This window comes from Chiloscyllium punctatum, chromosome 20, assembly GCF_047496795.1.
Source record: "Chiloscyllium punctatum isolate Juve2018m chromosome 20, sChiPun1.3, whole genome shotgun sequence".
In the NCBI taxonomy this organism is placed as follows: domain Eukaryota; kingdom Metazoa; phylum Chordata; class Chondrichthyes; order Orectolobiformes; family Hemiscylliidae; genus Chiloscyllium; species Chiloscyllium punctatum.
This window is the reverse complement of record NC_092758.1, coordinates 14,439,004-14,465,714: the sequence shown is the minus strand read 5'-3', so window position 1 is coordinate 14,465,714 and position 26,711 is coordinate 14,439,004. Positions and strand designations below refer to the sequence as shown.

General features: G+C 47.9%; 1 protein-coding gene across 8 annotated transcripts in view; it reads right to left on the bottom strand.

The window, feature by feature from the left end:
• Nucleotides 1–26,711, bottom strand: part of cyfip2 (cytoplasmic FMR1 interacting protein 2) — a 116,272-nt gene that overhangs the window by 28,778 nt on the left and 60,783 nt on the right. For all 8 annotated transcript variants that reach the window (XM_072590370.1, XM_072590369.1, XM_072590377.1 and 5 more), the window contains exons 12-22: nt 26,251–26,370; nt 24,330–24,455; nt 22,646–22,812; nt 20,790–20,937; nt 15,853–16,006; nt 14,188–14,344; nt 8,226–8,322; nt 7,712–7,788; nt 5,359–5,467; nt 2,314–2,433; nt 907–1,106 (exon numbers count right to left, since the gene is read on the bottom strand). In XM_072590370.1, the coding sequence (XP_072446471.1) occupies nt 907–1,106; nt 2,314–2,433; nt 5,359–5,467; nt 7,712–7,788; nt 8,226–8,322; nt 14,188–14,344; nt 15,853–16,006; nt 20,790–20,937; nt 22,646–22,812; nt 24,330–24,455; nt 26,251–26,370 (1,475 nt within the window). The remainder of the gene's footprint in view (nt 1–906; nt 1,107–2,313; nt 2,434–5,358; nt 5,468–7,711; nt 7,789–8,225; nt 8,323–14,187; nt 14,345–15,852; nt 16,007–20,789; nt 20,938–22,645; nt 22,813–24,329; nt 24,456–26,250; nt 26,371–26,711) is intronic.

The window sequence follows — 26,711 nt, the reverse complement described above, 5'->3', positions numbered from 1 at the left end:
AATTGTCAGAAGGCGAAGACTGTAAACTGGGTGTTCGGGAAAATTAAAACATCAGATCAAGTGCAGACATACCAGGCGAACACAGTCTCAAATTGTGAAGGAAAAGGCCAGGGTGGTTCGAAATAAACTAACTGTTTTTAGTACCCAAGGAGTCAAGAATGATGGCAAATTAAATGCAATAGATTTAGCAAAGGTGGCAGGGGAAATCTCGTCACACAGAGAGCTGTGAGGCTGTGGGATTCACTCGCAGGGTTAGTGCCTGAGGTCTCGACACTGACGCTTAGATTGAGGTGATGGATGAAGGAAACAATATTGAAGGATGTGAGAACAGTGTAGGCAAATGTGACTAGACTGATATGTTCAGCGCACAGCAAACACTGAATAGATGGGCTGAATGGCCTCTTTCAATGTGTTCCAATTGGTTGATGAGCAGAGATTCCTTCCAAATAAATATTGGGAAGAACAAAGTCATTGCCTTCACTCCCCACCACAAAACTGGTTCTTCAGCCCCCACCTTCGTCGCCCTCCTGTTCCCAGCCTGACACAGGACTGTCTGCAACTTCCGGGTCTTATCTGACCCAACAATGAATTTCAGACCACATATCCAAAACACTAAACCCAACACACTGAGACCACCTTCGCAATGTCACCACCTCTCCCTCAGCTCATTGGCTGTTAAAACCATTGGCTGCATCTTTTCTACCTCTAGACTTGACTATTCCACATTCTGAGTCACATGATGAGGAACATCCAACCCCCCACCTCTGACAAGAAACAGAGAGTGTTGGGGGTCTTTCATCAGGAGCATTCCCATTGATTGGGAATGTAGCAAAGAGAAGGCCCTGAGAAGGGACCCTCCCCCACCTTCCACCTCTGACCCCACCCCATCAAAAAGGCAACACCCACCGATTTGTTGATCCGTTGTAGCAATAGTTGGGCAGGAAGTCAAAGTTGAGTTCCCAAAAGACATGAAGCGTGATTCTTCCGTACGGAGCAGATACGTTATGATTGGCCTCCCTAAACATGGCGTCAAAGCTGTCCAGGGTCATGTGTTTGCATAGGAGACGATGAGTGAGACGGTTGACCTCAAACAGCCACTCCAATTCCTATAGGCTCAAATCACAGAGGACTCTATCAACGTTGTGTATGAATAAACAAATCATGAGCAGCAGTTGGCCATTCAGTCCTTCAAGCTCGTTCTATCATTCAATCCCCCGGCTGATCCATCAGTAACCTCAAATCCCCATCCCACCTACCCCGAAACTTTTGACCCCTTGGGTGACATGTGTCTGACTTAATAATATTCAAGGACTCTGTATCCTTTTACCTCTTCAGGAAGTGAATTCCAAAGGCTCTAGACTCATTGGCAGAAATAATTTTACCTCATTTCTATTTTAAATAGTTAACCGCTGATTTTTAAACAGCAACCTCTATATTAGTCTACTAAACCTTCCCTGGATTGCCTGAAAGTGGTTAAGGCCAAAACATTGCGTTTTAGATTACTTACAGTGTGGAAACAGGCCCTTCGACCCAACAAGTCCACACCGACCCGCCGAAGCGCAACCCACCCATTCCCCTACATTTACCCCTTTACCTAACACTATGGGCAATTTAGCATGGCCAATTCACCTGACCTGCACATCTTTGGACTGTGGGAGGAAACCGGAGCACCCGGAGGAAACCCACGCAGACACGGGGAGAACGTGCAAACTCCACACATTCAGTCGCCTGAGTCGGGAATTGAACCCGGGTCTCTGGTGCTGTGAGGCAGCAATGCTAACCACTGTGCCACCGTGCTGCCCACCCAGTGTTGCTTCAAGAAGGAGGATGCAGCCTTTGTGGCTCAAGGGATCAAGGGACTTTTCTGCCTCTCATCTGGCTGTAGTATAGAAACCTACTAATTAGGAACAGAAGTAGGCCATTCGCCCCTTCAAGTCTGTTCCTCCGTTCAATATGATCATGTTTGATTATCGATTCAATTGTCTATTCCTGTTTTCCCCCCGAACCCCTTTGACGCTTTTAGCCCCAAGTGCAACATGCATCTTTTTCTTGAATCATACAATGCCTTGACTACTTTCAGCAGCTCAGCATTCCACAGGCTCACCAGATTCTGGGTGAAGACATTTCTCCTCATCTCAGTCTGACATGGTTAGCCCTGCATTCTTAGACTGTGACCCCCTGTTTCTGGACTCGCCTGTTATCAGGAACATCCTTTCTGCATCTACCCTGCCTAATCCTGTTGGAAACATCTCAGCACCCGAGCCCCACCATCTGAAACTGACGGCCCGGCTTTGAAGACCTTGATGATCTCACCACAACAGACGTCAAATCCTCACTCTCGAATCGGCTGATCGCGTGATCCAGAGACTTGTACATAGCAGCTGAGATCCTCTGAGTGATGAGTCTGTTGAGGTCGATGGACCTTCCCAAGAGCTGTGGGGTGGGGGTGAGGAGACAAAACACAATGAATCGACAGGTCCAACCTGGCCCCATCTGGCTTTCAACATTTCAGATCCTCTTCTTTCGAAAGGCTCACACTAACACTTGGATGAGAATCACCTCTCGCAACCTCACCGTGACGACTTAACTATTAGGAATCTGGCAGGTTATCCCCATCCTTTAGGTCTCTGACTAATGCAGGAGATGGGGAGGCCATTGACTCTGAGGGTGGGTTATCATCCCAAAGGCGAAAGGTGAAACCCATCATGAATGTGGATGGTTGCAAGAAAAAAAGACTATGAACATGGCAGATTTTTAATATAAGACTTCTCATAGCTAGCATTCTATAAATAAAACATCCATTTTGCAGTGGCAGTGCAGAGAGGAATACAAGCAAATCAGGGCAGGACTTATTCACTTAATTGGAAGGTCCTAGCAAGTGTTGCTGAACAAACAGACCTTGGAGTGCAGGTTCATAGTTCCTTGAAAGTAGAGTTGCAGGTGGATATGATAGTGAAGAATGATAGTGAAGAATGCGTTTGGTATACTTTCCTTTAATGGTCAGATTATTGAGTACAGGAGTTGAGAGGTCATGTTGTGTCTGTACAGGACATTGGTCAGGCCACTGTTGGAATATTGCGTGCAATTCTGCTCTCCTTCCTATCGGAAAGATGTTGTGAAACTTGAAAGGGTTCAGAAAAGATTTACAAGGATGTTGCCAGGGTTGGAGGATCTGAGCTATAGGGAGAGGCTGAACAGGCTGGGGCTGTTTTCCCTGGAGCATTAAAGGCTGAGAGATGACTTTATGGAAGTTTACAAAATCATGAGGGACATGAATAGGATGAGTTGCCAAAGGTAGGGGAGCCCAAACTAGAGGGCAGAGATTTCAGGTAACGGGAAAGATTTGCCCTAAGGGGCAACCTTTTCACACAGAGGGTGGTGCATGTATGGAATGAGCTGCCAGAGGAAGTGGTGGAAGCTGGTACAATTACAACATTTAAAAGGCATCTGGATGGGTATATGAATAGGAAGGGTTTAGAGGGATATGGATCAAATGCTGGCAAGTGGTACTCGATTAATTTAGAATAACTGGTCGGCATGAAAGAGTTGGATCAAAGGGTCTGTTTCCGTGCTGTACATCTCTATGATTCTATGAGAGTCAGGCATGTTTCTGTTCCTGGACTAATAATCCAGGCTACGACATTTCAGATTTCACTGTGGTGAGTCGAAAGCCATGGAAAGCAAAATTCTGATCCTAATAATAACGAGCATGGCTCGTTGTAAAACTTAATTGGTTCATTAGTATCAAGGCGAATTATTGCAGATGCTGGAATCTGAACTAGAAACAAAAATTGCTGGAGATCACAGAGGGTCAGGCAGTAACACTGGAGAGAAAGCAAAGTCTCGAATCTAATGTTCTAATGAAAAGTCATCTCGATTCGAAACATTAGCTTCCTCACTCTCCATGGATGCTGCCTGGCTCGCTGTGATATCCAGCACTTTTTGTTTTCAGTTCATTAGTATGTTTTAGCACTGGTGAAAAAAAAGTTGCATTTTGACAAAGCTGCCCTGTTACACTCACCAGGACATTGTGCAAGACTATCAAATCAAGAAGAAAGCTACGTTTTATGCTGCATAGGCAGTAAGTGCTAATTGGTTCGCAAGTGGACTCTGACCAATGTATTAGCTAGTGTCTACTTGTCAACCAATCAACACTCTCCTTTTATGATCTATAAATGCTGCTTTCCCCTAATGAATTAGTATTCTTGCGCGTGATCCTGATGAGTACAAAACAAAAGATTTTGACAAAGTGTGTGTCTTTTTTTCAGCAATATTCAAGTTTTGCTCTACCAACCAACTATGAATATCCTGTAGTAAAGGGAATCTGCTGTCCTTACAGTCTGTGCTTCGTTCTTAAACGTCCTTTGACTTGGCCAAAAAAGACTTTCAGTTTACACTAAACTTGTCATCAGTGGTTTTAAAAAGGCAACTCGACACCACCTTTGGATATTTGTGGGCTCCACATTACAGGAAAGGTGTGAATGCTTGGGAGGGGGTACAGAAGTGATTTACAAAACTGGCTCCAGGCATGAGGAGCTGCAGTGATGAGGATAGACTGAGGAAGTTGGGACTGTGCTCCCGAGAGAGAAGGTGGCTGTGAGGAGATTTGATACAGGTTTCCAAAATCACAAGTTGAGCGGATAGAATAGCTATGAAGACATTTAGAGTCAAAGAGATGTGCAGCATGGAAACAGACCCTTTGGTCCATGCCAACCACAGATATCCTAAATTAACCTAGTCCCATGCCTACACGTACAAAAAAACAACAACCAGAGGAAACAGATTGATGAGTGAATGGAGCAGGAACGATGTGAGAAAAAGCATTTTCACACCGTGAACTATTAGGGTCTGGAAAACACTGGCTGGAAATGTGATGGAAGCAGGTTCAATTGAGGCATTCAAGGGGGTGTTAGATAGACATGGGGATTTGGTCAGGGTGTGGATAAAAAGCAGGAGAATGGCACTGGGTAATTTGAAGAGCCAGTGCAGACACGGTGGGCCAAATGGCCTCCTTCTGCGCCAGAACAATTCTGGGATTCTCAGCATGACTGCGATGTGCCAGCAATACCCACACATCCTGAGAATGGAAACATTGCCCAGAGATGTGTGACCCATGTCTCCACCAGTGGCTCTTTCTAGCAGTGGACAGGAATCTGGATGAGGAACTCGGATCGAGTGACCTCTTTCTTGGATGCACAGAGGTCAGACATGTGGAGGTTTATCGCCAGGCTGGCAGAGGTCACAGGTCAGAGGTTGGGCATAGAAGTCAGTCTGTGAGACTCAGTTCTGCACAGAATAATGCACCATTTCCCTGAGCAGTCAGGACAACCTGAATGCTGGAGTAAACACGATCCGTACCTGTACATGTCTCTGTTTCAGTAACGTCTCATAGCGATTGGACGGTGGGTAGGGAATGATGACTCCATAGTTCTTGCATTCTGCCCGGAACCTTTTATCCAACAATACGCTTAGAAGAGGAAAGACAAGGAGAAATTTAACATGTCTATGTTGCAGCTTCATCAGTGTCTCTAGGTGTTCCTTACATGAGCTGACTCCAAAATGTAAAAGGAGAAATAGGAGCAGGAGTAATTTCCAGTCTCCCTAGTCTCAGTGGTTAGTACTGCAGCCTCACAGCGCCAGGGGCCCGGGTTTGATACCAGCCTCGGACGACTGTCTGGGTGGAGTTTGCACGTTCTCCCCATGTCTGCGTGGGTTTCCTCCGGATGCTCCAGTTTCCTCCCACAGTCCAGAGATGTGTGGGTTAGATGAATTGGCCATGCTAAATTGCCCAGAGTGTTCAGGGATGTGTAGGTTAGGTGCATTAGTCTGGGGTTAAATGTAGAGGAATGGGGAATGGGCTTGGGTGGGACACTGTTTGGAGGGTTAATGTGGATTTGTTGGGCCAAAGGGCCTGTTTCCACACTGAATGGATTCGAAGGATTCTAGCAAGCTCTATTATTTAATCAAGATGATGGCTGGTATGATCTTGGACTGAGCTCACCTTTACTTTCTTGCCTTACCCCAAGCTTCTGACGAACTCTCATCCTCATCTCAATTTCCCCAAATTGATAACCATCTAACTGAGCTTTGTCATTCAGTGACACAACCTCCACATCCCTCTCTCCGAGGTCGAGGATTCTGAAGATTTACAGCCCTCAGAAAGAAACACACCTCTGTCTTAAAGGGCCATCTCCTTATTATGAAACTATTCCCTCAGTTATAGATATCCCCAAGGGGTTAAATTTAAGATAAGCATCTGAGAATTAGATGAGAACAGATCCTAAGAATAGAAGTGTAAAGTGAATCACTTTAGTCGGAAAGAGTCTACAGATTGACAGCATAAATTATAAAGTTCAACTGTTAAAGGAGGTCCAGCACAGAGAGGCCCGAGAGGGTCAAAGATTATAAGTCAAGTTGGAAAGGTTTTTTTAAAAAAGCAATGGGATTACTGGCCTTGTAAATGCAATAATAAGCATTAGAGTTAAGGTAAATCTTCATAAAACACTGGCTTTATGCTGGAGTATTGGGTTCTGTTCTGGGCATTCTTTTATAAGGCAGTTGGCCTGAAAGGATTAACTCGGTTTTGGAATAGTCCTGTCCAATGATATATAAATGACTTCCTCTGGAAGAAGTTAATCAATTTGTTTGTTAGTCCGTACCACAGTCTGCAGCCATGTAGTATACCTCTAGTCATTATCCATCAGGAGATAACAATGTCTCTTACTTAGTGTTAATGTAGTTAACCAGTCTTAAGCTAATGCTGTTACATAGAAAATTGCTTCCTGTTACTGAAGTATGTGTCTCCGATGCCAAAGACCAAATAGTAATTAATGCTTCACAACTTAAACCCCACTGAGAAACTTCATCTTTAACAGATCTCCATAAAGGCATCAATTCAACTAAGAAACTACAGGCCTGCCACTAAAGAGACTGAACTCACTGTAACTATTAATTGTACATTTTACTCATCTGATCTTTATGTGTATGATAGTGCACATGAGGGATGATGGAAAGACAGCTCGAGGGCATATGCATTTCAATAAATAATCTTAATTTATTTTAATGCACAATGTCTACTGTTGGAAATTATTTAAAATAGGGGACAAATCACCGAGTATATGAAAAAACACAGGCCTCACATATAAAGACACAGAAAATAATAAAAGACACAAATTCTGTCTGTGGTGGGACCAGAAGAAATTTATTGAAATGATGTCAGTGATGAGGGATTTCAGTTTTGTGAGACACTTGTGAACCTGGTTTGGTTCTACAATGAAGGTTATGAGAAGATTTGATGGAGGTGCTTTAATAGACTAAATAAGGACAAACATTCTAGGGGCAAAAGGGTTAGTAACCAGAGGTCATAGATTTAAGTTAAAAGAACCAGAGGAGATTAAGCAAAAATGGCAGCACGTGATTAAGATTTGGAATGCATTCGGCTAAAAAGTGATGGAAGCACATTCAATAATATCTTGCATAATATTTCCAAGAGAAAATTGGGTAAGGATTTGAAGGGACTAAGGACAGTGGGGTTAAAGTGAAAGATCAGACTGATTGGACAGTTCCTCCAATGATCTAGTGCATGCACAGTGGGCAGAAGGATCTCATTCTATGCTGTGAGACTGGACAGCTTTAACAATTGGAAGGCAACATCACAAGTGGCTCCAGAATGGGTCCTGACAACTTAAGAATAAAGAGGATCATACTCTACCTGCCAGCCATCGCCTTGTAATAAGCAAAGATTTGATCAGCCAACTTGTAAACAAATTGGTCAAAGCAGAGGTTCACCTGGAAAACAAGCAAATAAGTCGGATATAGAAAGGCAGTTCCCACACTTTTCCACTCACTAAGTTCAGGCAATGAGGGTTCATCTGGTATCCACATTCCCAATGCACTGGCACATACTGGGAGACCTGTGACTGTGTCAGCAATCACTCAGCAGCACAGTGTTCCTGATGAAGGGCTTTTGCCTGAAATGTCAATTCTCCTGCTCCTCGGATGCTGCCTGACTTGTTGTGCTTTTCCAGCACCACTCTAATCTTGACTCTAATCTCCAGCAACTGCAGCACCCACTTCTGCCGAGCACAGTGTACACCTAGTCTCCTCATTGATCTGGGGATACTGGGGCACTGCACTCCAGCTGTGGCTGGCACCTGCTGACCTGGCACCCAAACCGAAGGGGGGGACGGGGAGGGGAGAGGTTTAAAGCAGCAAAACTCACTCACCTCCGCTTCAATCTCGTCATACAGGAACTGCTTTTTGAACTTGGTCAGAGTGTAATAGGCACTGTCGTTGTACAGGTCCAGTGGGTACAAAACATATCTGGAAATGTGAGAACCAATAAAGGAATCTGAAACATCTGTTCTGATCATTTCGGCCAGGTGACCATGCTCAGTGCCCTGCCCTTTTTGCTAATGAACCAAATTAGAGTCACACAGCATGGGAACAGACTCTTTATCCAACCAGTCCATGCTGACTCTAATCCCAAACTAAACTAGTCCCACCTGTCTACGGCTTAGCCCATGTCCCTCCAAACGTTTCCTATTCATGCATGTACCCAAATGTCTTCTAAACATTGTAACATCCACCACTTCCTCAGGAAGTTCATTCCACCCACAAACCACGCTCTGTGTTAAAACATTGCCCCTCATATGTTTTTTAAAATCTCTCTCCTCTCACATTAAAAATATGCCCCTAGTCTTGAAATCCCTCACCCCAGAGAAAAGACACATGCCATTCACCCTGTCCATGCCCCTCACGATTTTATTAACCTCTGTAAAGTCACCCCTCAGCCTCCTACACTCCAGTGAAAAGCATCCCAGCCTATCCAGCCTCTCCTCATAACTCAAGCCCTCCATTCCTGGCAACATCCTGGTAAATCTGTGCTGCCCAGGCTAACTCAATCTAATACAATCTAATCTGATTAATGAAGAGCTCTCCCTATGACACAGACCATCCCATTACAGACTGAACCAAACCCAACTCATGTCATGGGAGAAGCTCACCAGTGGGCGGCACAGTGGCACAGTGGTTAGCACTGTTGCCTCACAGCACCAGAGACCTGGGTTCAATTCCTGCCTCAGGCGACTGACTGTGTGGAGTTTGCACGTTTTCCCCGTGTCTGTGTGGGTTTCCTTCGGGTGCTCTGGTTTCCTCCCACAGTCCAAAGATGTGCAGGTCAGGTGAATTGGCCATGCTAAATTGCATGGGGTAAATGGGGTAAGGAGTAAATGTGGGTGCGCTTCGGTGGGTCGGTGTGGACTTGTTGGGCTGAAGGGTCTGTTTCCATACTGTAATCTAATCTAAAATAAAACTCTTTGATAATGAGCTGACCGTGGTAGAACAATTTCTCATACACAGAGATCATTTCCTTTTCACTTCATCGCTTCGTTTAGAAAACCCAGAAAGTTGGTGATTTTTAAAGGATTTGTTTGGAATGCTGTCCTTTAGCTGAGGCCTGTGCCCTCTCATGTGAACATGAAAGACCCACAGACGCCCCAAAGAGAGTTGGAGTCTTCTCTCTGGAAGCGCAGCCTATTTTTAGAAATATCAGACTCTCTGATCACATCGCTGCTGCTGTTCTGTGGGATCTTGCTGTGTGCATATCGGGTATCGCGTTTCCTACATTACAACGGAGACTTCATTACACAAAGTGCTCAGTTGGCTGTGAAAACATTTCATACACAAGGCCGTAAGATGCAGGAGCAGGATTCAGCCATTTGGCCCATCGACTCTGTTCTACCATTTGATCACGGCTGATTTGCTTCTCAACCCCAATCTCCCTCTCCCCATGACCCTCGATCTCCCAACCAATCAAGAACCTATCTATCTCTGTCTTAAATAAACTCAATGACTCGGCCTCCACATCCCTCTGAGGCAATGAGTTCCACAGATTCACCACCTTCTGGCTGAAGAAATTCTTCCCCAACTCAGTTCTAAAGGGTCATCCCTTCACTGAGGTTGTGCCCTCGGATCCTAGTCTCTCCTGTTAGTGGAAACATCTTCTCCAGGTGCACTCTATCCAGGCCTCTCAGTATTCTGTAAGCTTCGATCATATCCCTGCTCATTTTTCTCAACTCCATTGAGTTCAGACACAAATTCCTATCTGCTCCTCATACAACAAGTCCTTCATTCCCGAGGTCATTATTAGGAACTTCCTCTGGACCCCTCCAATAGCAGCACCTCCTTCTTTAGATACAGGGCCCAAAACTCTTCATTATATTCCAAATGTGGTCAGACCAGAGCCTTATACAGCCTCAGCAGTACATCCCTGCTCTTGCATTCTAGTCGCCTTCAAATGGATGCTAACATTGCATTTGCCATTTGAAATGACAGCACAGAGGCCAGTATCCCATCACCAAGACACCCTTTATTTACATACACAGAGATCATTTCCTTTTCACTTCATCGCTTCGTTTAGAAAACCCAGAAAGTTGGTGATTTTTAAAGGATTTGTTTGGAATGCTGTCCTTTAGCTGAGGCATATGCCCTCTCATGTGAACACAAACTGACACTCGTGCACAGTACACTGGCTGTGGTCAGCCAGCACTGAGTCAGTCCCCTGAACTGAGGAGATTCTGAATCCCCTGTTTGTGGCTCAGTGGTTAGCACGGCTGCCTCACAGCACCAGGGACCCAGGTTCGATTCCCACCTCAGGTGACTGTCAGTGTGGAGTTTGCACATTCTCAGTGTCTGCGTGGGTTTCCTCCGGGTACTCCAGTCTCATCCCACAATCAAAAGATGTGCAGGTCAGGTGAATTGGCCTTGTTAAATTGCCTATAGTGTTCAGTGCATTAGTCAGGGATAAATATAGTGGGGTGGGTTACTGTTCAGAGGGTTGGTGTGGACTTGTTCGTCCAAATGGCTGGTTTCCACGCTGTAGGGAATTGAATATAATCTAATTTGTCAGCCAAGGCTCCCTGATTGGCCCAGGTCAACAACCCCAATCAAGGATCTCTCAGTCAATGAGATCCACCTGACTCCAATCGCTCCACCTTCCAAACCGCCAAATGAACCCGCATGTTAACCTTAAGTGAATCCTGATTTTGTCCTTCAGATTTCAGAAGCCTTTCCCTGTTTAGAAAATAATCTATGTCTCTATTCTTCCGACCAAAGTGTATAATCTCTCACTTTCCCACATTGTGTTCCACCTGCCCCTTCTTTGCCCACTCTCTTAGCCAAGTCCTTTTGCATCCTCCCCATTTCCTCAGCACTACCTGTCCCTCCACCTCTCTTTGTGAGACCTGCAAACTTAGCAACAATGCCCTCAGTTCCTTCGTCCAGGTCATTAACGTATCAACATGAGAAGCTGTCGTCCCAACACTGACCCCTGCGGAACTCCACTAACTATTGGCTGCCATCCTCACCCCTTTATCCTCACTCTCTGCCTTCTGCCAGTCAGCCAATCCTCTATCAATGCCCAGTACCTTGCCCCTTACACCATGGGCTCTTAGTTTATTTAGCAGGCTCTCGTGTGACACTTTATGAAAGGCCCTCTGGAAATCCAAATAGATCATGTTCACTGACTCACCTTTCTCTAACTTGCTCATTACCTCCTCAAAGATTCTAACAGATATGTCAGACATGAGCTCCCCTTGACAAAGGGTGCTGACTCAGCCTTGTTTTACCATGCACATCCAAGTATATCGCAACCTCATCCTTAAGAATGGACTGTTAATCTTACCAAAGTGAGGCTAACCAGTCTACAATTCCCCATTCTTCTGCCTCACTCCTTCCTTAGTAGACAAGCAGGAGGCTGGAAGAACACAGCAAGCTAGGGCAGCATCAGGAGGTGGAGAAGTCGATGTTTTGGGTGTAAACTTTCTTCAGGATCTTCTCCACCTCCTGATGCTGCCCTGTCTTGCTGTGCTCTTCCAGCCTCCTGCCCGTCTACTTTGGATTCCAGCATCTGTAGGTTTTTTTTTTGTCTCACTCCTTTCTGAAGCAGGGTGTTACATTAACCACTTTCCAGTCACTGGGACCCCCCTCGGACTCCAGTGATTCCTGAAAGATCCCCACAAATACCCTCACGACCTCCTCAGCTATCTCCCTCGGAATCCCGGAGTGCAGTCCATCCAGTCTGGGTGATTTATCCATCTTCTGACCTTTCAGCTTCCCCTGCACCTTCTCCTTACTGATGGCCATTACACTCAGCATGGCCCCCTGACTCTTTTGAAGTTCTAGTAAGCTGCTGGTGTCTACCACCATAAAAACCGATGCAAAGTACCTACTCAGTTCCTCCGCCATTTCTTGGCTGCCCATTCCTGCTTTTCCAGCTTCATTCCTCAGCGATCCCTTGCAATCTTCTTTTACATTACAAGCTAGTTTACCCTCAATTTTTATCTTTCCCTCCATTATTGCTTTTTTAATCACCCTCTACTGGTTTTAAAGGCTTCCCAATCCTTTTGCTTCCCACTAATCATACCACAGGATGTGAAAGTGCTATATAAATGCAAACTTCTCTTTAGAGCAAGGCAAGTTGGAAAGTTGCTTCCCTAACACATTCTGTCTTGCATTCAAACCAACAGTATCCTCACAGCTAACAGCCTCTTCCTGGGTTCCTCACTGAGATGAGGGGAAATGTGTTCACCCAGAGAATCACAGAATCCCTACAGTGTGGAAGCTGGCCATTCGGCACATCGAGTCCACACTGGCCCTCTGAAGAGCATCCCACCCAGACCCATCCATCTACTCTATCCCAGTAACCCTGTATTTCCCATGTCTAATCCATCTAGCCTGCACTTCCCTGGACACCAGGGGTAATTTAGCATGGCCAAACCAGAGCACCTGGAGGAATCCCACGCGGACACAGGGAGAATGTGCAAACTCCACCCAGACAGTTATCCAAGTAGTGAGCCTGTGGAATCCTTTGCTACAGAAACCAGTGGAATCCAAAAACATTGACTGCTTTCAAGAAAGAGTTAGATATAGTTCCGAGGGCTAAAAGGATCAAAGGGAATGGGGAGAAAGTGGGAAGAGGGGACTGAACTGGATGCTCAGCCATGACCATATTGAATGGCAGAGAAGTTTAAAGGGCCGAATGGCCTACTCCTACGAGTCTATGCTTCTGCCTATGTTTCACACAGTTTCTATCTGAGAGAGAGTATTTAGGTCAATGGTCACCATTCCCACCTCTGAATCAGATATGATTTGGAGATGCCGGTGTTGGACTGGGGTGTACACAGTTAAAAATCACACAACACCAGGTTATAGTCCAACAGGTTTAATTGGAAGCACTAACTTTCGGAGTGCTGTTCCCCCATTCACCTGATGAGGGAGCAGCACTCCGAAAACTAGTGTTTCCAATTAAAACTGTTGGACTATAACCTGGTGTTGGGTGATTGTTAACTGAATCAGACAGGCTTTGAAGCCTTATAATGGAGATCAGAGTCCAGGATCACCAGGTCGCTCTCCAGAGGGATATCGGTGTTGGGTTGATGTGGAAGACTTTCCACCCACCCTTCACGGTCTGGGGTTTACAGAAACCCGAGCACACTCATCCCCAAACAGGACTGGGATGAAATGGTCATGGCTAGTCATCCTCGCCCTGTTGTTTTCAGCCAGGAGATGACGAACAAACGTGTGCATACTCTGAAGCAGATGATAAAGTAGCGGCAGATTTCAAATGGTGCACAGCAAATGCTGTGTCACTATTCTCTGCCCCTTTCCCCATCTCCTTCGTCATTAACTGATTGCACATTTTGCAATCATTGGCTCATCCCAATCTTCATCACTGAAATACTGGAGAAGATAACGCAAGTTCATTTAACATTCATTTCACTAACAGATACCACTGCTAAACCAGCACCTTTTACACCCAACAAGCAGGCAATGAGGTTTGTAGGTCAAATCTAATCTTCAATTATAGGGTGTTCAGAGCTGTTCTTTGTGGGGTTCTTGGTCAAACTGAAGGTCTCACTATTTTCACCACAGTTTTGTCAGATATACCATGGACAGGCATCGTTTGAAGTAATCCTGTTATAAAAAGAAAGTGAGGGAGCATTACAGTTTCCCCTCACTCCCCTCTTCACCCTTGACAACTACCTGATGAAGGTGCAGCGCTTTGAAAGCTAGTACCTCCAAATCAACCTGTTGGACTATAACCCAGTGTTGTGTGATTGTTAACTCTCCCCACCCCAGTCACAGTGAACAACCGAAAAGGACAGAAGGTAGGGAAGTAAACTTTACTCCATCATGGAGGGCTCTTTGGTCTCCAGAATATGGTCCGTCAGAATCCACGGCATCGACATCTCAATGGGAAACTGGATCCTTCGGCCCATGGTCAACTCCAGGAAGAACTCTCGGAACCAGAGCTGGGACAGGTCACAGCACTGCTGCAGCGATTCTGAAACAACCCACAGGAAAAATCAGGAGAGGCACTGCACTCTGAGTCAGAATGCACAGAGACTGCATTCTACACCATTGGAGAGGGCAGCGGAGGAAGGGGGAGAACCACCATCCCATCAATCCCTCTCCTCCCACAGTCCATAGCCCCTCTCCTCTACTGCTGACTCCATCCACCCATCCACTGCATCCCTTCCCACAGCCCGGGTACACTCTACCCCATCACTCCACCCCACCTTATTTATTTATTTATTCATTTTGTGGGATGTGGGTGTCACTGGCTGGGCCAGGATTTATTGCCCGTCCCTAACTGCCCTCAAGAAGGTGGGGGTGAGCTGCCTTCTTGAACCGCTGCAGTCCACCTGCCATCGGGGGGGGGGGAATTCCAAGATTTTGACCCAGTGAGAGTGAAGGAATGGCGAGATATTTCCAAGTCAGAAATGATGAGGACTGGCAGGGAAACTTGGAGGTGGCGCGTTCCCGTGTATCTGCTGCCCTTGTCCTTCTAGATGGAAGTGGTCACAGGTTCGGAAGGATCTTTGGTGGATATCTGCACCGTGTCTTGCAGATGGTACACACACTGCTGTTACTGAGCGTCAGTGGTGGAAGGATCGGATGTGGTACCAATCAAGGGGGCTGCTTTGACCTGGATGGTGTCAAGCTTCTTGAGTGTTGTTGGGGCTGCACATATCCTTATCGTGGATTCTACCCAACCACTCATTCTCCTGCCCCCATTCTTGTGAAGGTGCCTGCTCACTAGAGGTGGAGACCATGAATGCCTATCGAACCTAGAATAACAAGGATCAATCCAGCATAGTCAGTGTGGCTTTGTAAGGGACAGATCATTTCTTACAGGTCTGTTTGAACTTTGAGGAGGTAATTATGTGTGCAGATGACTAGGTACTGCAGCTGATGTATTCTACAGCGATGTCAGCAAGGCCTCTGATGGGTCCTGTGTGACAGACTGGTGAAAAAGCCTAGTCCATGGACTCCAGGGCTAATTGGAAAAATGTATCTGTAGCTGAGTTAGTGGCAGGAAGCAGAGGGTGATGGTTGAGCGGCGTTTTTGTGACCAGGGACGTCACACGATGTCGGGTCTCTTGCTTTTTGTTGTACATTAATGATCTAAATAGGAATGCAGGAAGTATCATCAGGTGGTCGACAATAACAGGATAATTATTGACCTGGTCATGATGAGTGAAAAATCCGTAGGTTACACGGAGACAGAGACGGGCTGGTCAGAAAGGCTGATGACAAACAGAATTTAATCCTGAAAGAAATATGAGGTGATGAATTCTGGGAGGACAAACACAGTTCTGTCATCCCCACTTGCCCTGGCTCCATATTGGATAACAGTCTGCTTGTCTCTTCCAGTTCTGACAAAGCTTCCTCAATCTGAAACATAAACTGTGTGCGCAGAGGCTCCCAAGTCAGAATCCTACCCCCCCGTGACTGCAATCTCCCTTTCAGTAAGGCTTGTGTAAGACCAAAGAGAGATGGGACACTCACCACTGAAGTTGAGGAGGTGTGTATGGAAGAAAGACTGTTTGTGAAAGTCCTCGATAGCGATCACAATTGGACCATCGAGGCTGCTGCGTAGTGTCTTCTTGGAGCCACTCTTGTCAGCAATGAGGGACTCCAGCATGGTCCTCACCATATACAACTAGAAAACAGAGAAAGCACTCAGGGGGCACAACCTCAAAACAGGAACAAAACCACATTTAGTGTCCAAAGATGTGAAGCTGGAAGAACACTGCAGGTCAGAGAGCATCTGAGGAGCAGGAACATTCTAATGAAGGGTTTTGGCCCAAAACGTTGACCTTCCTGCTCCTCGGACACTGTCTGAACTGCTGTGCTCTTCCAGCTTCACGTCTATTGACTTGAACTTCCAGCATCTGCAGTCCTCAGTGTTTCTGACAAGCCACACTCATTCACAGGCTGTGGACATTGTTCCACATGGATTTTCCTCCTTAGTTAACCAGCAGGAGGCAGTCAGAACCATCTCGCTTTTGAGGCAATTTCAGTAGAGGGTCAGCCGCATTGCCATGGGTCTGGAATCAGATGGAGAGCCAGACCAGTGAAAGATAGCAGGTTTTATTCTACAAAGGAGCCAATTTTCATGGTCACACTGGGGTGACACAAGCTCGTTACTTAAGATCAATTTCATCATTGCATTACGATTCCGCAGTGAATGTTGGTCATCAGGGTTGCTCTCCAGAACACTACTGTACCATCACACTGTGGACTGACTGACCACCAACTGGGCCTTCACAGAGGCAGCCTCTCAGGGTGGGGTAGGGTGGGGCTGGGGGGAGGAATTCACAGCCAGAAACCAGGAACCAGGCAGGGCGATGGTGACATCATTGTTTCACACTGGCTTCCGAAGCTTTCCGAGGTGCCCCGGAAATTCCTAAAGGTCCTGTCGCGGGAAACAGGGAATCAAGGACACACACTCTTGATGTGGAGCCGGGGGCCTCCGGGAACATGCAAGAAACTACAGAGTGTTGTGAACACAGCCCAGTCCATCAGGCAAGCCAACCTTCCATCCACTGATTCCACCTACACTACCCACTGCCTCGGAAAGGCAACCGACATCATTAAAGACCCCTCACACCCCAGTTATAATCTCTTCCAACTCCTCCATTGGGCTGAAGATACAACACCTTAAACACACGTACCAACAGATTGAAGAAATCCCTGCTGATATCATACTGCTCAATGCACCTCTCAAATTTCTAATTTAATGTTGACCTCCACCTTCTCTGCAGCGGTAAGACTGTATTCCCCACTCTGTTCTATGACCCTGATGCTCTTTTTTTAGATTAGATTAGATTACTTACAGTGTGGAAACAGGCCCTTCGGCCCAACAAGTCCACACCGTCCCGCCGAAGCGTAACCCACCCATACCCCTACCCCTACCCCTACCCCTACATCTATATCTACCCCTTACCTAACACTACGGGCAATTTAGGATGGCCAATTCACCTGACCTGCACATCTTTGGACTGTGGAAGGAAACTGGAGCACCCGGAGGAAACCCACGCAGACACGGGGAGAATGTGCAAACTCCACACAGTCAGTCGCCTGAGGCGGGAATTGAACCCAGGTCTCTGGCGCTGTGAGGCAGCAGTGCTAACCACTGTGCCACCGTGCCGCCCCATTTGTACAGTAATGATATGCCTGTGCTGCACGCAGAACAAAACTTTTCACTGTATCTAGGTAGGTGTGACAATAATAAATCAAACCAAAAAAGTCACCCACTCTGTGTGCGTATGTGAAAAAGTGAAAGACACACACACACACATTTTTCACACATACACAGATGCACTCATACAAAGAGACACAAAGTTACATACATACCCACACAGACTGCCCTGTTCAGTCACACATAGATACCACCTCTCTCCCCAGCACAGAGTCCAGGTCGAACATGTCAGTGATCAGTTTGTAATGGAGCTGAATCTAATACTACTTTCTTCTATTGAACTGGAACAATGTGTTGTCCCCAATTCTCACACTGCACAGGAAGATCCAACATGTTTTCCTGTTCCTTTCTATCTATCGGGTAGCTTACAAGATTTGCAGTCAGGTAAATCAGTAACCATCATGTCCAAAGAGTGAATACAGTGCAGTCCGATATCCCCACGTGGAAAAAAAATGATAAGAATGTGCATTTCTATAGCACCTTTCGTTCTTTGGCATGTCTCCAAGTGCTTGACGGCCAATGAAGTACTGAAGTGTAGACACCACTGCAGCGTAGAAAATGCCAGAACCAGTTTGCACACAGCCAGCTCCCACAAACAGCAACATGATGACGACAATAAATCCAACAGGACCCTGGAGATGTTGGTCCTGGACCCCAGGGAGATCTCCCTGAATCATCTTCACGCTGTCACCGTGGGATCTTTCACATTGACCCCAGAGGGCAGGGGTGACCTTGCTTTATCTAATAGCTGAGGGGTGCTTAACCTGGGGCTGAGGCCAGGCCTTGGAGGGTGAGGGGATGGAATAGAGGGGTGCGTTTGTCTATCTGTCTCACCAAGAGAACAGTCTGATTAAAGCTGGTGTTTAACAATGATGCTGCCACTTGGTGGCTCTTTCAGGAACTGCACCAATAAAAAGCAGCTTCAATTTGACAAGTTAACAGAAAGAACACAGAGCAGTGTTCCTCATCCTGAACCACACAGGGGGATGAGAACCAATTCTCACATAATTCTCCTTTAGTTGATGACATACTTGTAAATAAGGAGAAACAGAATAAACTGTTATTTCTGTTTCTCTGTTTCACTTCACATTTCACAACGTCAGACTTGCTACTCCCTGCCTCTGGTTCCACAACAGGACACTGGGAATTACAGAAAATTTCCTCAACATAATTAAAACCCGGACAGGAGACACTAACTCGAGTGGTCCTCTGGAATCGATGGCCCAGTCACCCTCTGGACTCCAGCTCTTGAGGAGTAGGTGTGTGATTGAGGGCACTTACTCAGATTTGGAGAGGTACCGATGTATTGATCTGTGATCGCCTTGTCTGCGAAGTTTGGACTTCCAGCTGGCAATTCTGCTGCATCCCGGGACCCTCTGCAAAAGTTTCTGAGTCAGAGTCGGAGGATTGGGCAGAAACAGGATAGTTTCTCAGAAAAGGGTTGAATGGCCTTTTCTGTACAGTGACATGCTCACTGAACTGAGTCAGTTTAGCTCAGTTGGCTGGACTGTTGGTTTGCAGAGCAGTGAGATGCCAACAGCGTAGGGTCAATTCCCAACACCAGTTTGAGGTTACCATGAAGGACTCTCCTTCTCAACCACTTCCCTCCCCGAAGTCTGGTGGCATTTAGGTTAAATCACACAAGCTGATTCTCTCTAATGAGACAGCAGCCCCTAGGGTCTGGTAAGACTATGGCGAGACACACACACACTCTGAGCACCAAAGGCAACAGAATCCCACCTCAGGGAATTCAATAGTCCCCCCCTCTTTGGCACTGACTCTGTTCCCCATTGACAGTCACAGTGAGGGTCCTGCCTGGAGTTCCCTGTCCACATACATGCTCCCCCCGTGCCCAAAATCTAACCAATTTCTCACCAGGGATCTGTCCAACACAGCAGAGAAAAACCAACAGAACTCCAGCTCAGCACCAAGGTCCACATCACTTCAACAAAAATCAGGATTTTTGTCAGGTAGAAGATACAGAAATTTGTATGCGTGTACAAACAGATTCAAGAACAGCTTCTTCCCCGCCATCAGACATCTGAATGGGCCTCTCAAATGTTAATTCTGATCTTTCTCTCTCTCCATATCTTCACTGTAGCTGTACCACTGTGCTCTGCACTCTGTTCTGCTGCCCTGATGCACTTGGTGTGGTATGATCTGCTCTCATAAGCTGGTAAAACAACACTTTTCACTGTATATGGCTACTTACGACAACAATAAATCTATGACACTTTTAAAAATATTTTCCTTTGATGTGGGCATTACTGCCCGTCCCTAATTACCCCAACATGCCAGCGGCTTGCTGGGATATTTCAGAGGGCAGCTGAGAGTCAATGACATTGCAAAATCTCTGGAGTCACATGTAGACCAGACCAGGTTAAGATGGAAGATTTCCTTCCCTGAAGGGCATTAATAAACCAGGTGGGTTTTTAATGACAATTAACAATGGTTATCTTATCACCAGCACACAGAGCCGGGCTGTTTTCAATTCCAGGTTTCATGAATTAAATATAAATTTCACCAACTGCTGTGGTGGGTATTGAACTCTTGTTTCCAGGGCTACACCTCAGTGAGAATACCATCACGGCACCACATTCTTTAAATTGTGGAATCCGCTCTTATACAGAAAACAACACCAGGATTCTCAAGGGTCTGTGGAACACATGATCCTCAATGTTATAAAGTTAATCAAGGACACATACTGACCCTTTTACAGTGCAGCACTCCCTCAGTACTGATCCTCTGACAGTGCAGCACTCCCTCAGCACTGAGCCTCCGACAGTGCAGCACTCCCTCAGCACTGAACCTCCGACAGTGCAGCACTCCCTCAGCACTGAACCTCCGACAGTGCAGCACTCCCTCAGCACTGAACCTCCGACAGTGCAGCACTCCCTCAGTACTGACCCTCCGACAGTGCAATATTCCCTCAGTACTGACCCTCTGACAGTGCAATACTCCCTCAGTACTGACCGTCTTACAATGCAGCACTTGTTCAGTACTGACCCTCCGACAGTGCAGCACTGCCTCAGTACTGACCCTCCGACAGTGCAGCACTCCCTCAGTACTGACCCTCTGATAGTGCTGCACTCTCTTGGTTATATGAGATTGTCAGCCTGGACTCTGTGCTTGAATGAGCCAATTCAGACCTGAGCCCATGGTCTACTGGCTCCAATGTGAACATCCAGCCATTTCCCTGAACACTGGGGAATGCTGCTCCCACAGAGATATTGCTACCAACCTGTGTACTCGATGGACCAACTGAGCGACGAGGCACTTTAATGTCAAAGCCCCCTTTCGGATCCTTATCCCCCTTCAGACAAGGATCATTGGCAGGTTCCCGGCCATTTTCCCAGTCGCAGATCGTCTTCCTGATTGCCTGAAGTACGCTGGGAATGGGAGAGGGAAAGGTGGGAAGGACAGCAAACCAGAGAGAGGGGTTATAATGGGCACCGAGTATCTGAAACAGTGTCTTTTCCTCTTCTGACCACTGCAATCCTGCGCTGAGCAACACTTTCAAACAAAGGTTGAAATGTGGTCTGTTTATTTGACACTTGCCCAGCCTAACTCTCTTTAAAGTTCTGAGATGGTTTTACAAATCAAAGATAAAAAAATATTTTCAGAAGGAGAAAGAAGACACATCATTCACGAAACCTGTGGCTCCAGCATTCTCTGATTTGCCTTCGTTATCGACAGGGTACAGCTCCCACCTCCCCCTTCTGTCCCCTCCTGCTCTCCCTCCATCCATCCATTATACCACACTCCTCCCCTCTCTCCACCACCGTCTCTCTTATCCTAGCATTTCCATCAGCAATTCCCGGATTTTTTTCCCAACCTGATCCAAGACCCTTCTCTCCGTCTCCCTGTCCTGTCCCCACATCCTCACAATGTTTCATGCTGCTCTCCAGATTCCTCTGTGTTCCCTCTCCCATCCCAGCCCACCCCACCCCCTCACGCTCACTCCCCTTCCCCACCCCCCGCCTCTGTTGCTTTCTGGATTTCCGAATGCCCCTCTCCACATCATTCCCTTGTTGTGCTTCACAACCAACAGCCTGACCTCACCACTCGTTTCCTTCCTCTCCTCCCCCACACTCTCTCCTCCCCCACACTCTCTCCTCCCCCACACTCCCACTCTCCCCTCCCTCACACTCTCATTCCCCTCCCTCACACTCTCATTCCCCTCCCCCACACACTCACTCCACACTCCCTCCCCACACACACTCCCCACTCACCCCCTACATTCCCACTCTGCAAATTCCCACTCCCCTCCCCCACACTCTCCACGCCCCACACTCCCCTTCTGTCCCCACACCCTATACCTCCATTCCCCTACCCGACATTCCCACTCCCCTCCCCCACACTCTCCACGCCCCACACTCCCCTTCTCTGCCCCCACACCCCATACCCCCATTTCCCTCCCCCACACACTCCACTTCCCTGCCCACACACTCTGATACGTCCCCTTACCCACATTCTCACACCTCACACTTCCATTTCCCTCCCCCACACTCCCATTCCCCTCCCCTACACTCCCCTTCTCTGCCCCCACACCCTATACCCCCCATTCCCCTCCCCCACTCTTCCCTTCTCTGCCCCCACACCCTACACCCCCATTCCCCTCACCCACAAACTCCACTCCCCTGCCCACACACTCTGATATGCCCCTCACCCACACTCCCACACCTCACACTCCTATTCCCTCCCCACACTCCCATTCCCCTCCCCCACACTCCCATTCCCCTCCCCCGTGCATCCCTTCTCTGCCCCCACACCCCATACCCCCATTCCCCTCCCCCACACACTCTACTCCCCTGCCCACACGCTCTGATATGCCCCCTCACCCACACTCCCACACCTCACACTCCTATTCTCCTCCCCCACACTTCCATTCCCCTCCCCCACACTCCCATTCCCCTCCCCCACACACTCCACTCCCCTGCCCACACACTCTGATATGCCCCCTCACCCACACTCCTACACCTCACACTCCTAATCCCATCCCCCACACTCCCATCCCACTCCCCTCCCACACGCACTGACCCCCTACACTCCTCCTCCCCTACAACCTCACTGCCCGCCTGCCCACCCCTCCTCCACCTGATGAGGACGTTCTTCTTCTTGCGAGTGGCCTGTCGGAGTGGCTCTCTCAGGGTCACCTGAGCAAAGTCCTGCAGCGCTGCGTAGATGGTATTCCGGATGGCCTGGTTAAAGACACTCTCCATACGGCCCATCAGCACCTGCAGCCCTTTAATCATTGCGATCACCTGCAGGGGCAAAGCAATGAGATTGTACAGTGAATGTCCCAAACTAGAGGGAGCCTGCACCCCTGCATTCCCCTCATCCTGCACCCTCTCCCTCCATCACCCACCCCATGCTGAATGTGAGAGACAGAGTGAAAACGAGAGCGAGAGAGAACACCTCTTCATCACCAGTGAAGGAGAATACATCATTTCACCCATCCACTAACCACCACTCTCAACACTCCCTCAGTACTGACCCTGTGACAGTGCAGCACTCCCTCAGTACTGACCCTCTGACAGTGCAGCACTCCCTCAGCACTGATCCTCTGACACTGCACCATTCCCTCAGCACTGACCCTCTGACAGTGCAGCACTCCCTCAGTACTGACCCTCTGACAGTGCGGCACACCCTCTGTACTGACCCTCTGACAGTGTGGCACTCCCTCAGTACTGGCCCCCTGACAGTGCAGCACTCCCTCAGTACTGACTCTCCGACATTGCGGCACTCCCTCAGTACTGGGCCACTGACAGTGCAGCACTACCTCAGTACTGACCCTCTGACAGTACGGCATTCCCTCAGTACTGACCCTCTGACAGTGCAGAACTCCCTCAGTACTGACCTTCTGACAGTGCGGCACTCCCTCAGTACTGACCCTCTGACAGTGCAGCACTCCCTCAGTACTGGGCCTCTGACAGTGCAGAACTCCCTCAGTACTGACTCTTCGACAGTGCAGCACTCCCTCAGTACTGACCCTCTGACAGTGCGGCACTCCCTCAGTACTGGGCCTCTGACAGTGCAGAACTCCCTCAGTACTGACTCTTCGACAGTGCAGCACTCCCTCAGCACTGACCCCCCGACAGTGCAGCACTCCCTCAGTACTGACCCTCTGACAGTGCACCACTCCCTCAGCACTGACCCTCCGACAGTGCAGCACTCCCTCAGCACTGACCCTCTGACAGTGCAGCACTCCCTCAGCACTGTCCCTCTGACAGTGCGGCACTCCCTCAATACTGGCCCCCCGACAGTGCAGCACTCCCTCAGTACTGACTCTCCGACAGTGCGGCACTCCCTCAGTACTGGGCCTCTGACAGTGCAGCACTCCCTCAGTACTGGGCCTCTGACAGTGCGGCACTCCCTCAGTACTGGGCCTCTGACAGTGCAGCACTCCCTCAGCACTGGCCCCCCGACAGTACGGCACTCCCTCAGTACTGGCCCCCCGACAGTACGGCACTCCCTCAGTACTGGCCCCCCGACAGTACGGCACTCCCTCAGTACTGGCCCCCCGACAGTGCGGCACTCCTTCAGTACTGACCCTCTGACAGTACAACATTCCCTCAGTACTGGGGCTCTGACACTCCCACTGTGGTGCCCCTCGGTACTGCACTGGGAACGTCAGCCTGGATAATGTGCTGGAATTTCTGAACGGGAGTTGGAAGCTTCACTCTCGGACTCAGGGCTGAGGTCTCAGTTATAAATGAGGAGTTGGGAAGCTGCTGGATTTCTGCCAATCCCCAGGAACCTGTGAATGACTGCAAGTTACCTCAACCAGTGCAAATTTCTCCTCACTCGTGTAGTTATAGCGAGTCGCCCTTTCATACTCTTCTGCAGTGCCTGGACAATCCTTGTTACAGAATTTATCCGTGGGATGAACCAACTTCCAGGAATACTGTTCAAAACAGAACATGTGTTAGAGACAGGCATCTATATGTAGACATTCCACTCCAACTTCCCCCGTGGGGGGGTACACAGGTGAGGTTGATACTTATTTCACACCACCCGGTGTTGGGGAAACATCGTTCCGTCATTTCCAAAGATTGATGCAATGGGAATGTCATTGGAAGCTCACGCAGAGGCCTAGACCTGTGCCCTCCAGACGGGGCCTCAAACTGCAAATCAATAAATCCAGAATTTATAGCTACTCCCAATGATGGCAATTGTGAGAACTACCATCAATTGCTGAAAGAAACTCATTTGATTCCTTTAATGAAGGAAATCCTGACCCAGTCTGGCCTACATGTGTCTCCACACTCTCAGCAATGTGGGTGACAGTGAACTGCCCTCTGCAATGGCCTAACAAACCACTCAGTTCAAGGGTAATTAGCAATGGGCAATAAATGCTGGCCTTTCCTGTGTGGGCCACATCCTGTGAAAGAACAAAAAATAACCGCTAACTTTAGGGTGACATCTCCAGGTCACACACATTCCTGATTGGGACATTATCAACAGGTCTTTCATCACCAAAGTCTCGGGACCAGAGGCCAACTCCTCAAACCACTGCAGGACTCTGGGCCCGAGAATCAAGGTGACCTGGGAATGCAAAATAAACTGCTGGCCTAACCAGGGACACCTGCCGTGCGGCAAAAAATTAGGAAGGCTAATGGTCAACTGGCCTTCATTGCAAGACCATTTCAGTTCAAGAGTAAGGATGCCTTGGTTAAGTCACACATGGAGCATTCCATGCAGATTTGGTCTCCCTACCCAAGAAAGGATATACTCACCACAGAGGGAGGTTCACTACATTGAGACTGGGGATAGCAGAAATCTGAGGACAGACTGGTCTTTATTCACTTGCATTTAGAAGGATAAGAGAGTGTCTGGGTGGGAAGTCTAGAACCAGAGGACAGTCTCAGGGAGTGGGGTAGATCATTTAGGACTGTGATAAGGAAACATATCTTCCCTCACTCAAAGGGGGGTCACCCTGTTGAATGCTGTGCCATAGGAGACTGTGGATGGCAAGTTAGTGGCTATATTCAAGGAGATAGATGCATGGTTCAATATTAGAGGCATCATGGGGTTTTGGAGAGAAAGCGTTGAGATCAGTCATGCTGAACGGCAGGGCAGGCTGGATGGACCGAATGGCCTATTCCTGTTCCCAGTTTCTATACTTCCATACCTGAGAATGGGTAAATAACAAGATGGGATAGAGGAGAGTGAGGGAATGGGGGTGAGGGATATGGAGAGGATGTAGTTTCAGTGGAAAATACAGTTTCAACTTGTACCAGTGATGTTGGGCATGGGTCAGCTGCATGAATGGACTGGAAATCTCTGGACACGGACTGAAGTTTTAAAAAATTCACTCAGGAGATGAGGGCATCGCGGGCTAGGCCTGTACTCTTTGCTCATCCCTAATTGTCCAGAGGGCAGTTTAAGAGTCAATCACATTGCTTTGGGTCCGGAGTCACATGTCAGCCAGACCAGGTAAGGATGGCAGTTTCCTTCCCTCAAGGGCATTAGTGAACCACATGGGTTTTTCCAACAATTGGCAATGGGTTCATGGTTGTCATTAATTCCAGATTGTTTTTACTGAATTCAAAATTCCACCATCTTCCGCGGTGGAATTCAAACCCTAGTCTCCAGAATGTTATCGGGATTTCAGGATTAACAGCGCATCAGTGATACCACCAAGCCATCACCACCCCTCCCCTCCCCGAATGCACGTGATGTCATTGTTTAGCTCTCACCACTTCCATGACGTGAGTACTCCACTTCGAGAGGAGCTGAAGGCCTCGCAATGCCAAGTCAAACAGCTCTCGGTATTCTTCATCCGACTTCTGGCTGTCCAATCCTGATCCTGTCACAACCTGCACAGGAAGATTCCGGGGTCAGTCCGGAGCAGGGAGCCAGGGTGGGGTCGAGAAAACTGCACCTCCCTCCCATCCCACTCCTGGGACTTCCTCATCAGCTCAGGTGAATGTGCTGAATGCAAATCTTTTAGAATCCTTAAAGTGTGGAAAGGAGGCTCTTCAGTCCATTGAGTCTCCAATGAGCATTCCATCCTATCCCCGTAATCTTGCATTTAGCATGGCCAATGCACCAAACCGACCCATCTTTGGACTGTGGGATGGAACCAAAAGCACCCGGAGGAAACCCACGCAGACAACGTGCAAACTCCACAAGACAGTCACCCGAGGGTGGAATCGAA